Source organism: Paramacrobiotus metropolitanus, unplaced genomic scaffold, assembly GCF_019649055.1.
Source record: "Paramacrobiotus metropolitanus isolate TYO unplaced genomic scaffold, Prichtersi_v1.0 Parri_scaffold0000012, whole genome shotgun sequence".
NCBI classification, from domain to species: domain Eukaryota; kingdom Metazoa; phylum Tardigrada; class Eutardigrada; order Parachela; family Macrobiotidae; genus Paramacrobiotus; species Paramacrobiotus metropolitanus.
Window position 1 is genome coordinate 1,514,913 of NW_026570232.1, and position 13,172 is coordinate 1,528,084.

At 40.4% G+C, this 13,172-nt stretch overlaps 1 protein-coding gene across 2 annotated transcripts; it reads right to left on the reverse strand.

Moving 5' to 3' along the window:
• Positions 1-3,107: 3,107 nt before the first annotated feature.
• LOC129584060 (doublesex- and mab-3-related transcription factor A2-like) lies at positions 3,108-12,189 on the reverse strand. 2 transcript variants are annotated; one of them, XM_055476162.1, is made up of 5 exons: positions 12,086-12,189; positions 11,946-12,006; positions 6,072-6,410; positions 5,450-5,666; positions 3,108-4,102 (listed from the first exon to the last, which is right to left on the reverse strand). In XM_055476162.1, the coding sequence occupies exons 3-5, from the start codon at positions 6,372-6,374 to the stop codon at positions 3,291-3,293; spliced, it is 1,332 nt and encodes a 443-aa protein (XP_055332137.1). In that variant the 5' UTR covers positions 6,375-6,410; positions 11,946-12,006; positions 12,086-12,189; the 3' UTR covers positions 3,108-3,290. The 2 variants fall into 2 exon arrangements, with proteins under 2 accessions (XP_055332137.1, XP_055332136.1); XM_055476161.1 differs by lacking the exons at positions 11,946-12,006; positions 12,086-12,189 and having other exon boundaries at positions 6,072-6,577.
• Positions 12,190-13,172: the final 983 nt, after the last annotated feature.

Sequence of the window (13,172 nt, forward strand, 5' to 3'; positions counted from 1 at the left end):
ATCGTTCGCATTTCCATCGCCCGGGAAGAGACGGAAAGTGTCCCGTTGTAATATACGCGCGCCGCAGCGTTACTACGGCCATGTTTGTAACAAGCCGATGAGTCCTCTCCAAATGTCAACTTGTTATTCAAGATTGACTAATCTGCCGCGCCGCTCGAGAGATGATAATAACGTCCGCTAACATAACAAAAATATGAATCTCCATTCAAGTGTCTTTGTCTCGCTGCTCGCTAATCGCTACTATAATTATTCTTAAATGGCTAACTGTATGTATGTATTGGGTAATGCTTAAAGTTAACACATCGATGTACGTATCGATATCAAACGGATTAAATTAAAATATCATAATAAACTTGATGTTATAATTACATTGAAACAAGCTTATTACATTACAACAGTGAACCAGATTTGCAATATCTCACAAAGCGCAGTTACAAATATTACGCGTCCTCAATCACCTCTGGCTTTCTGATCTCCGGTCTGGTTTTGTTTGACCAGGATTATGATTCATAAAATTCCGAACCGATCTGCTTTTTAACTGGTCGAAGGAAAGATACGGCACGTTTTACAAATACCCGCGTGAACAGCTCCGTTTTGCAAATACGCATCACGGCATCAGGCATGCAAGTCATGAAAATAACAGTCTACTATGCACATACACTTTAATACATACATATATATATATATGTGTCTAAATGAGCAGTTAATAAGTAATCTGTTATCGGACTATTAGGTAATTTATCTACTTACGTTAATTACAATTACAGTTTACACTGCGTTAATTAATTCATTAATGTACTGTACCATGTAGGCTAACAACGGTAAACGTTTCCAGTTTAATTCAGCGGCACAAAATGAACTGACACTTAATTAGCAACTGATATGCTTAATTAATCAATTATTCAGCTTAATTAATTAATTTTTAACAAAGGCGAAACCTTCTTTGCAAAAAACATCCCAGTATATTCTTTAGAAGAGCAGTGCAAAACATTCTGATCCATCGCGCTAATTGTTTCCCTCTTATTAGTCTTATACGCGCAATTAGCAACGTACATACTACGTATTTTCTTTGTAGAAAATGTAAAGCGACAACTTAAACAATTATTTTGTAAGAAAAATATGAGGTTCTTTTAGTCAAAATTCTTGAAGTATCATTTCCTGTTATTTCTCATTCCTTATCCCTTCGCTGCTCTCCGAATCTCTGATGCCGCTCATGCAAATCGTCTTACGATAAATGCATTTACCGGTGATGCGTGACTATCAAGCGCAGCATTCAAACATCGCTCGCATAAGTCCATCGGTATGTGTTGTTATTGGTTACTGCTTATCTCTTTGGACTTCGAGCCAAAAAAATTGTTAAAGCAATACCAGGCTGGGAATGATAAAGCTGGATATCCTTGAGGTCTGCTATTGAAAATACCATACTGATGAATAATCTAGAACAGTTTCTTGAGAATACCACTGCACTAAGCGGCACCATAACCGCGCTGTATTTCTTAAACAACTGTATAAAACTGCATCACAGATTGTTTCTTTTCTCATGTATAATCCTGAATATGCTTGCATGATCTGAGATGAACTTTTGGGGCTCGGGCCACAACTGGAGGAATAATTCTACGAGTATAGTATCTGGCATGATTCTACGTAGTAGATTAGCATAAGCTTGGAAAGTTTTGGATGTAATGTATTAGAAAAAGTTATGCTAGCTCTGTCTATCATAAATTGATTACTGCAGAAAATTGTTTTATGAAGCTTTCTGTTTTTTGTATACTACTAGTTTTTGTATATTATATATAGTGTTCGTTTTTGTAATATTTAATCCGTACGGAATACTGTAAAATTTTTACGAGCTACCACTAATCGCCGTAATCGAGAAGTGAACATGGTACTGTACAGGTTTTAAGCTGAAAAAGGTCACCTTCTTAATTAATTCTGCATACACGAGAAACCAATCTACACTAAGATGTAATTGCTATTCAAATCAAGCAAGGAAATAAGCTGTTGCGTTTCCGAGCACATATCGTTTATATTCATGAAGTGATGTGTTGGCAACGTGGTATCACATCATCCAGTGACACTGTCCCAGTGTTGACACAGTCCAACACGAGAGTTGCAGGCAATCTGGCACAAATTGTATAAATAGCAGTGGATCGCGCAGGAAAAGATCATCTTTACGCTTTTGTATATAAACTGATTAATTTGTTATACGATGGCAAACATATACAATTCAACATCATTGCGACATATATACCCTTACGCATATGTCTCGTACAGTCAATGGTGTGTTTTAATTTAATCCTGGCTAGTCTGCGCTCTGACCATTAAGTGCAAAAGGACATCCTTCGTCTCTAATTTCATCATTTCCAATTTTGTTCTTCGTATCCATTAAGAACGGAACTTCAGGGGCGTGGCGTGACGTAGCGTGTATGCAAAAATTAATTATTATTGACATTTTGTATTTACACAAGTTGTAATATAATAGCATGACCTTTGTAAATTCATCTGCAACGCATTTGAGTTAGCACTGATTTTACACTGCGTAGAAGTAAGGGTGTTTAAAGTGCGCCTTGCAGAAAGGTCACAGGATATATTAATTATGTCCTATGCACAGTAAATTCAGTAATTACAAAACTTGCAGTTATAATTATTATAACCATTATTCGGTTGTTTCAGTATGAACACATGCTTATGAAAATTAAAAGGTTTGATTCGCTGTTAAGTATCGCCGAACAGCAACCGCCAAATTCGTTTCATCAACTTACAAATAATACCCACCATTTAACAATAACTTACATCGAAAAAACACACTTCACGGGTATGACAACTTCAGTGGAGTTTGAAGTACCTATTTGACGACATGTCAATTGCGATAAATAGTTTATCAGGTTTTCACTTAAATACGCGCGAGAAGAATGGTGACGTTTGGAAACTGGAAACGATTAGAGTGAAGAATGAAAAGCGATACCGATGTATCGGTCACGTAGGGAAAAAGAGCCTTTTAAACTGTAGCCGTGCCGTATCGCGCAGTTCCCGCGTGCGTGTTTATGAGAATTCAAATCGACGAGTATCCAAAGTGGGAAAATACTGGGGAATTTAATATGGGCACAGCAAGCATTCATACTTGAAAATGTATCGGATTTTGTCATCAGATTACCCGCAGCGTATAACGGCGATTCAATGCTTTGCAAGGCAGTGAACAGTAGCAGTCGAAGCAGTAAAATTACGTATTGCACTATAAAAGTATGCATTACAATGAAGATTCCAAAAGCGCATAATATATATGGTTTAATTTAGCTGGACATTTCCGTAAAATCCCCATCCGAACTCCGGCTGATGCCGCGTTCGCTGCCGCTATCGTGTATATCCCGCTTATTACAGCGCGCCTCCGTATTTCCCGGTTTCATCCGTTTCGGCACGTAATTGTACGGCTGCCACAGCATACTGCGCTCCAGTGTGCGCTGCGGGTAATACGGCGCCGCTGCAGTGTTCCCCTGTACGACGCCCGCTGGCGCACAGTTTGGCAGCAGAAACGGGTGGAAATGCGCTGCGGCCGATGTGAACATGGACGGGCTGTGAACAGGGAAGTGCGGATAGCCCATCAAATTGCCGGGCAACAGCGGACTGAAGGCGGATTTCACGGGCGGCGAGGCGTTCATGGCAGGTTTCTTCTCGTAGTCGGCGCAGCGCGGGAGATCGTTGCTGGAGAAAAGCTGCTCGATGGCTTTGCACAGATCGCCGTGGCAGCCGTTGAGCGTCAGCTGCAGCGCGGCGGTGGACTGCTGCGGGAAGATGCGGTGCAGCATCTGCAGTTTGGTGGCGTTGTCGTTCATGTCCGCCTCTTTTCTCCCCGGTTTACTGGTTTCAAGCGGTTTGCGTTCTTTGAGGAATTTGACCGGTTCGGGGGACAAGGATTTGCGTTTGCGCGGCGCCGCTTCGCGTGGCGATGCGGGTAAGGATGGGGTCAATTTTTCGCGCGGAATTTCGTCGGGGATTTTAGCTGCGGATGGGGATACCGCCTCGATGGAACTGTCGTCGCGGTCGGACGAGAAGGATGGCGATGGAGATCGGCTGTCGGTGAAATCGTAATCTTTCGACTGTGACCCTACAAGGAAAACAGAGTTTTGTCAATTTTGATGGCGACAGTTTAAAGGTAGCGGTTATAACGAAAATTTTCCAGGCGCTTTCAGAGTTCTGGAAATAGGTAATTTTTTATGGCCATTAGTATTCAGACTAACGTTTTCCGGAAGAGCGCAGCAAAACCTTGACGACTTCCGCGTGTTTACCATCACGAAAACTACTGATCACATAATTATGAAAATATATATTCGCGATCGAAGGTTCGATTTGGTCTTTGTTTAAGTGTAGCCAGATTCATATAATCAGGAAGCAGTAATTATAATCAGATCAGTCTCCATTTATCGGTCCCAATTCAACACCTTCTTAAATAACCACATTCCGCTGTTTGCCCATGGCATTAGCGAAGGCGATTTTCTTAATAACGGCCCGGCCGATGAGGCGCTGGGACTGCCACTTGATACAGGCCAAGTGTATGCAGAAGCAGCATCTTAATTAGCAACAGTCGTTTAATTGCGCGCAGCACGACACAGAGGACGAGTGTACGAGTAGTGCGGCCAATGTCAACACACCGCTGCCATGATCGGATATCGCCAAATGGACAGTGTGCCTCGGGACCGAATACCGATATTGCACTGTCAGCTACCTCACCACTTAACCTTTGTCATCTGCTAAAAGCGCACAGATTGAGTGCTCAATGAGTTACTTTATATCAAACTAATTAACTCCCGATCTCTATGCCTGCTGCACTGCAACGTGCGGCCACGGTACTGGCTTTCCTTGAGACTAATCGGCCAGATTTCAAGTTATTTAGTAGATTAAATGCACTTGAAACATAAGTGTCCAGATTGGACAATTGAGTTCGTGAGATGCGAGCGTTTGATCCTATCTAATTGCACCTCACAATAACAGCGATTTTTCTAGTGTCAACATTGTACAAAAGGCATATGTAAAATAACTATACGTTAAACATAAATTTAAGAGCATCTGCCTTTTGTGACCTTTGTATACGAAAAACAAAAACCGCGTATGGACCTTGTTTTGGTGAAACTCAAAAGTCAAATACGCACGTATTCTTCGTGCAGTATTAAGTGCAGTACAGTACCTTTAATATTTATCGTGCAGTAAGTTCCAGTAACTACAGTATTAATTCAGTATTAAAAATATCGAATTTCGACGTTTATTACGTTTCGACGTTTCGGCGTTTCGTTATTGTTAATCAGACAAGAAAAAGGTTCGGCACTGTTACCCTTATTTTGTATTATACAAATTGCACTATGAGTATGATGTCTGATTTTTTACGCGTTGTGACCGATAGCTTGCTAAATTTTCTGTCGTAAAAAGCAGCTCCTGAAGTATTTGATTTTGTGCGTACCTGTCTTACTACCAGTACTTCTTTCCGGTGTTTCTTGTGCATTGGTTTGTCGGCTGTTTTCCGTACGGTTCGAGCGGGATTCAGATTGATTATCGGACGATCCCCTCTCGCCAAAAATAGGACCCGGTGGCAGATATCCCAAGTTGCGGCCGGTAGCAATAGCCTGGATTCCGATGGCGATGGCGTCTTCCGCGGCTTGCTGCCGTTTCAGCGCCACCTGCAAAATTAATATTGTATGTACTGTAATATGTATACGAGTATAATTGTATGTTCTTTTTTTCCGCTAGAAATAATTTAGTTATTTCGAATTTAGTTAGTTGATTCTGGAGAGCAACAACGAACATACAATTTTCGCAAATTCAACATTGCAGTACTATCAAATCAGCGCTCTGTAATTGTCTTGTTGCTTGATATATGTAATGCGAGTACCATAAAGGAAAAATATTTTGGCCAACAATTAATTGGTATTAACTTTATGGTTCATCGTAGCAATTATGCAATCGTTTCTTTAGAGCAATAAAAGAGAAAAGCAATAAAAGAGGTTGGCTGAAAATAATATATTTATTATTACTGATTAATGGAAAAGTGCGAGTACAATATTTATAACATAGCTGCAGCGCACCTGTGCTGCCATCACACGCTGTCGTTCGGCAATCAGATTGCACTTGGCGCAAACGCAGTCCTTGAAGCGGCAGTGGCGTTTGTGCCCTTTCAGCCAGGACACCATGCCGTGATTGCGACAGCGTGCACATTTCGGCTTGCGGGCGCCCTTCTCGGTGGTGGGGTGCGGCACGAAATATCCACCTGTCCCGGTGTTCCCCGGGGGCGACAGGCTGGGTGCGGGGAACGGCTGACTGCGATGCGCCGACAAACCGGGTGGAACACGGCCGGCGGGGAAATTCAGCATATTGGAATTGGTCGCCATGGATGTGGGAACCGGTGCCCCAAAGGACAGACGCGACTGCAACATTGTCAATTATATTTTCACCCCGTTAACGGCAAATAATATCGGTTGCCGGTATCAAAAACACTATTATTTCAAAAACTTCAGTGTATCTCGCTACACAAAAGCCGTTACTTAAGACGCAGCTCGGCCACAAGAAAGTCTATTCCGATTGTGAAAGTCTGAAAAGATTGCGGGTGTTGATCAAGTGCAGCGGAGAAAATGGATGCAAATGTAGCCGCGTGTAAACCAAGCACAGCCAACAGCGCGACAGTATCGTTGCGCATTGGCTGGGCCAAATGGATACCCGACGCCAGCAGGCCGTTAATTGATTGGCTACGTTGGCTGTTGATGGGGTGGGGCTGCCTGCTGTATTTGGCCCGCCGGGACGAATGTGCGTTGTTTGCCGAGCATCAGTTGGCTGTTGTAGCCTCTGTCGCTCTGTTTACAATCGTTCAGTATGCAAATTCCCAAACAGAATTCCTTTATAAATCAATCATTTGGGCGTTCAAGTAATCAAATATATGGTTACAGCAAATATATCACCCTCACTGAATAACGACCGATCCCGGGAGCGGCATAATTGCCCGTCCGCAGACGTAAGCTCATTATGCGGGTTTTTGTTTGGAGGGCTATAGTTATGCTGTTATAGCACTCAAGACTTGATAAGAAAAAAACATGGCAAGAATTACCGAAAAGAACGGTTGAGACTGAATCTTGTTAATCTTTATAACTACCTAGATTCTTGACGTATGTGTATAAACTAAAACGCAGCAGTTGTACGATACTTTACTATAATTCTTTTTTTCACTAACAGGCATTCATTGTAACAGTTTATGCAAGCGTACACTTTTGAAAAAATGTTGACCGGCTCGATTTTTTAAAATCTGGTTTGACTGTGCCGAGTAGAAACTCAGCTTAACTGAGCATATTGCACAGGATTAAACTGCACGTTAATAATTTGAAATGCTTTTGTACAAATTAAAACAATATGCTGTTGGTGTTAGTTTCCAGCTGGCATTTGCACGATAACCCAGTAAATGGATTTGCCGCGCGAGTATAAAAAACAGTTACAATAAACATTAAGCGAGCAAAACGGCGGTGGCGCGGGCTATGCTTATTCGAGCATGTTAAGCTGTTTTGGAATAACCAAACAGATTTAAAAAGACAAATAAATGCAGCGCCCACTCATCCGCTGCGGCGCAACCGGCAGCCGCCAATACTATTTACACAGTCTGTCAACGATTTATTTTGATTTATTAAAAAGTGGTATAATGCGGCGATACTCTGTCAGACTGCGTGTGTGTGCTGTGTGGATGTCGGATTTAATGCGTTGCGGCAGTGCATATTAGCACTTGAAAAATAGCAATATCAAGTTGCTCTTGACCGACTGCCCATAACGCCGCCGTACACATACTCCACGGCAGCGCGGCATATAAAATATACAGTTTCTGTGCACGCATTTAAAGGCATTCCCCCAAAAAAAGAAGCAGCTATTGGTTCGATCGAGTATCATCCAAAATATCCAAACGCTAAAAGGTGCTCCATTTGCAAATGCGATGGAAGAGCTTTCAACCATATGTTAGCGGGTTAAACTAAACAGTCATCGCGTTGTCTGTAAACAGTCATTTCGTAGCCCGGGTTAAATCATCCACATATCAATTTTCATTTGCGCACTGCACACCGAACGACCGTCTGCAGCGCGCACACAGTGACCTTTCTACTGGACACTGCAAATTTGATTTATATTGGCGGAGGAAATGAAAATGTGTGCGGCGCCGGAAGTCAGAAACATTGGTTTGAATGGATGAGACTGCATATCGATTTGTTAGCAGACTAAAGCGACGATCGACATCGATATTTTTAGCAAGACCGGACACAGTATAATAAAAACCTCTTTTAACAGCGAATGCAGACAGCTCAGAACTGCTAGGTGACTGAAGTATCATCGCAATTTATTGATCGCATTAAACTTAAAATTATCAAGAGATTTTACAGTACATTTTCTATAAATCACGAAAAGATGTCTTATATAAGACATCTAGTTGTGCTATATATACTAGTTGTGCTATATATAGCACAACTAGTGTCAAGATTTCAATTAAGATATCCATTGAAACGCCTTTGAACGGTGTCTTCGTCTCAAGCTTTGAAATACAGAAAATTTACAAAAAGAAAGCTGTAGTTGGCATCGTCACTGTAACGACAGGTATGAAATATTTTGGTTTGGTAGGAAACATGAACCTGGATTTAACTTAATTAACCCCGTACACTACGATTATATTAAAATTGTCAGTCGTGCGAATGCATATATAGGCGTATCACAATATATGCGCGTACTCGTACAGACTCCCTGTGATCGCATTATGCAGTACTTACTGTACGAGATGCATGTTAAATATTATGCTTTATTATTACAAGTAAACGAACTATCTTACGCAAAGCTGGCATCCTTAATTTTAAAATATTCAGCTTTTAAAATTAGCATGACTGCACATTAATGCTGGTCATTAAACGTTGCAGCGCGCCCATCTAACATGTAAAGCACTAACACACTTCGGTTCGTATTTGGACTCTGCGAAGATCTGATGATGAAAAAATTGCTAATGCACAGAGTGTATTGAGTAACCAAGAAATATGAAATTTGATTTGCGTGATTAGGAATTCGACTGTTTAATTGCGTTGTACAGATACACCGAAAGTGCTCGTACAAAGGGCAATCCACCCTGCAGATTACCAGCGCTAAAGTAAGCATCAACAGCACAAAAAATAGTTTGTTTACTTTGAATACTCGCAGCAGCATTACCAACCGGACCGAAAACAAGTCACCAAAAAATATATACTGTATACAAATGTGCAAATAAAACACTCTAATCCCGTGATGGATAGAGTTGATTTGTTGGCCGGCGGATGTCGCTGTACAGTACACAGGCGAGACACGGTTTCATCAAGTCAAGAGCGCTGACCAAATGAGATACGCCGTGGCGCACAGTTGTACGCGGTAATTCACATTTTCGCTACTCCAGCGTGTTGTTGATGTGTACTCGCCGGTGACGCATCTGAGGACTAAAATGTAGTCCATTACGATTCTGATCAGCGACATCTAATCCATCCAACGGAAACAAACAAATTCACGGACAACACACGGGTCATGTCTTCAGCTTGTTCACTGGTAACACTGCCAAACTGGAACACCCATGCAGCGGCAGTTATAGTGCCGGCGTTAAACGTAAATAAACTTGTCGCTTACTAGTAGATTTGTATCATCAATGTGCTCAAGAGTTCTGGTTCAGTTTCACAAAGGAACACTACTCTAGCTAGACTGGCAGACACTTTTTCAACAATTTTTTTCTCTAGTTAGCACAACATATACACCTACGATACAGATTAAATACACCCTCTCCATTTTTGTTAATTATATACACATCTAAACTACAAAGGTCTGTTATTATAAGCAACATAGCGGCAGTATTCTGCAGATCTATAAAACGTCTTGTTGACCTTTAGGCAGTAATACAAAAGAAACACTGACAATTACGTCTTATTATTATTTGTTTTAGAGGAACTAACCGCAAGAGCCTTTGGTGAAATTAAATACGAGTATAAGGCAGTAAATTGTTGTTGAATAAGAATCAGTGCAGCAAGTGCGCGCACCTGCATCGAAAACCATACCGTGCAAAAAGATGTGCAAAATGAAATTCGATCGCGGTCAGACGTGCCGCCGGTGAAGGCACTTAAGATTTCTTTCGGTTTGTTTTTGTTAACTGCGGTATTGGGCGGACTCACTTACTCAGCGGTTTGGCTGCGCCCATCGGTCTCAGGATGTCAAACAAATTGTACAGGGGAAGATTTACTGCTCCCACATACAGGGCTACAGGAATACAATCTACACACAGAATTTTTTAAATATACAGTACAGCCTCGTATGACTGTGTAATTCTTACGCCACCATTTCCAGCGTATAACGTAATAATTAAAATACTCTAAATTCAAAGCAAACCCGATATCAGCACACCTGGAACTGTGCTGCTTGCGGTTCATAAAAATTCCTGGTGCTTTATTATTATGCAGTTGCAGAATTGCGCAAGGTGCGACAACTGCGATCCACATCTACTACGCGCACTTTTTGTACCAAAGCTTCGTGTCACTACGAGTACCAAGTCCTGTAAATAATTCTGACTTTCTTCCAGTATATCTGCTGCCTAAACAAAGCTCAAACCGGAAACCAGTTTTCACCTGTGACCTATAATAATTATGTTAACATAAGTATATGTATTATGCATCATTTAAACAAAAAGAACAATAATGTGTATCTCTATACGATTTTCAGGTACGCAGATTTTGCAGTAAGTAAAAAACTTATCGCCATGACCAGTTAGACTGCGATCTTATGGCTGTAAAGTGTGGTGTACATGTGCCGATCAAGCCGATGTATCCCAGTTCCCACTCTCAATACAGAAAGTGCTACATGAATGCGTAGCATGGTATAATTTAAATATTTGCAATCATAATAATATTACTACCGTAAGTATGGCATATAGTCACATTTTTGGAATAACTGTCCTAAGGTATGCTGCAAATGCCGAATACCAGTGACCACTGGCATGTGTCAGAATTCTTCCTCAAAAATTTGTGTAAATTTATTTATCGTAACAATGACTGACGACGTTGTACGCGAGTATGCGTGCATGTTCTCGCACGGTGTGTATGCTAGTACTGGTTGAACCAGCTAGAACGTCGATAGAATACTATAGTGTAACATTGTTATTGTCACTCACAATCAATTCTATTTCTTCTAGAAATACCAAAACATTTTTTCATGGTATCAGTAGTAACATCGGTAAGACATCATGATCAGTAACAAATTCACACCCATTTCAGTAATTCTAAGTTATAATTCATTTAAACTCTTATTAATTGTACTCATTTACTAATTGAAAGTACTGCATTTATATATCCTGTAATTATAAAAAGTAATGCTTCTAGAAAAAAGCAGTCATTGTTGAAGCAAATCCAAATCTTCTCGCATCTGACATCGACTGCAAAGGATCACAATTATCACAAAAATTCTTCTTGACCCCTTTGATCTAGCGCGAGAATTATCAATAATTCAAGCCATGCGTTTGTTTTTTTTATAAAAATTCCGCCTTTTGACGTTTCACGCTGACGCTACCGTTTTACGGTCCTCTACTCTACGAGTACCGTTTACAGTAGACCTGATTAGTAACGAAGGCGGGATTACATGCAACGTAGGTTAGGTACTAAATATAAATATAGATATCTATGTGCTGCAGTCAGGAGATACAGAGTCCTGTGTGCTCACGTGTTGTGTTACCACAGTCTACATTTATCATCGCGTTTATTTAATCAGTTTTAAGCACCCACTAAATCCGCAGAAGCACTTTTTATTTTTTACTCGGCTCCCCATTAAATAAAACTTTTATTATTGAAATAAAAAAATATGTTAGTTTTTTAAATAAACGATAAAGTTAGTTTACTCTGCCCTCGTATAAGGCTACACATGACAACAACATCTATTTAAATACAACTTACCTTTTGGAAGATTTGCGAATCCTAATTCCGCCGTTATGTAGAGAGCACGATCTGTTGTACTCTGCATCAAAGAACTCAGTTTTGTACGGGTTCTAACAACATTTCCGTCCTTCGCCTGTATAATTTAGTACAATAATTACCGATCGCTCACAATAAACCCTCGTGCAAAATACAAGGATCTAACTTGCTGCGAAATAAGCACATAAAGTACGAAGCAGTATTTCACTGTACACACACTACATCAGTACGGGTAAATTGTACAAGCAGATAAATGTTCATTTTCTTGCAAACAAGAACGGATGTATGTATGGTAGCACTAAAATTGTGCTCAGTTTTTTTTCACTCGTGAGAACTCAGAGGTTGCTCTAATCGCCCTCCACATTTTCTTTATTCTAGGAGTGACATTTATCACCAGATTGTGGCGTTTATATCGTGCATGAATAATGCAATCAAGCGATTACACATACACACCGGACTGGATTGTAATATTATGATTGTGTTGGCAATTCGGCACTAATCATACTGAGCATAAGCAAAGAGTTTTTTATGCATACCGCTGTAAAATTGCCATAATGTATCGATAAGGCGCTCTTTCAATGTTACAATACATTATACATGCGGAACGATGCCGGAACCGTCATCAAATTTGCGAAAGCAAATATCTAAAAATACTTAACTATTTCCACTTTACAAAAATAACTATCTGCTAACCTTTGAAGGCTTTTGATAATATGTTTTATAACAGCCGTAAACATCTTTTACCATGTATATATAGCAGATCCTTAAATGATTAGCAGTATTAACAAAACATGTAAAATATTCGGATATTCTGCACCTGTAAACGCGGTACAAAAGTTATTGCATCAGCTGTTGGAAAGCAACGTAAGGTTATCAGTTAGGAGCGGTTATAGATAAGTAATCAATAATTAACAACATTCAATGGAAAACTTGGTTTCTTTTCTGTTACGTTTTACTTTTAAGCTAAGGTGGGCAAATTCTGTTCGCATCACGATCTGACACGCACTCTACAGTATATCTGCACAAAAAAACTTAGCTGTATGTTTAGTCAAATATGCAAATTGCAAGCATTAAACATTTCTACCTTCAGAAATGTGTATTGACAACTACATCGACGTTATTATGCAAATAATACATCAGTTTGATTTAGTCTCACTCTCCACCGGAACGTACAGAGCTGTAGCCGACAAATACGTATTTGTACGAGTA

Bases quoted from the DNA above. Each gene is read 5' to 3' on its own strand.
- LOC129584060 (XM_055476161.1), bottom strand. From the start codon at position 6,419: ATGTTGCAGTCGCGTCTGTCCTTTGGGGCACCGGTTCCCACATCCATG. The intron at 5,667-6,071 runs GTGCGCTGCAGC...TTAATTTTGCAG, and splicing joins AGCGTGTGATGGCAGCACAG to GTGGCGCTGAAACGGCAGCA. The intron at 4,103-5,449 runs GTACGCACAAAA...TTTTCCTTGTAG, and splicing joins AAGTACTGGTAGTAAGACAG to GGTCACAGTCGAAAGATTAC.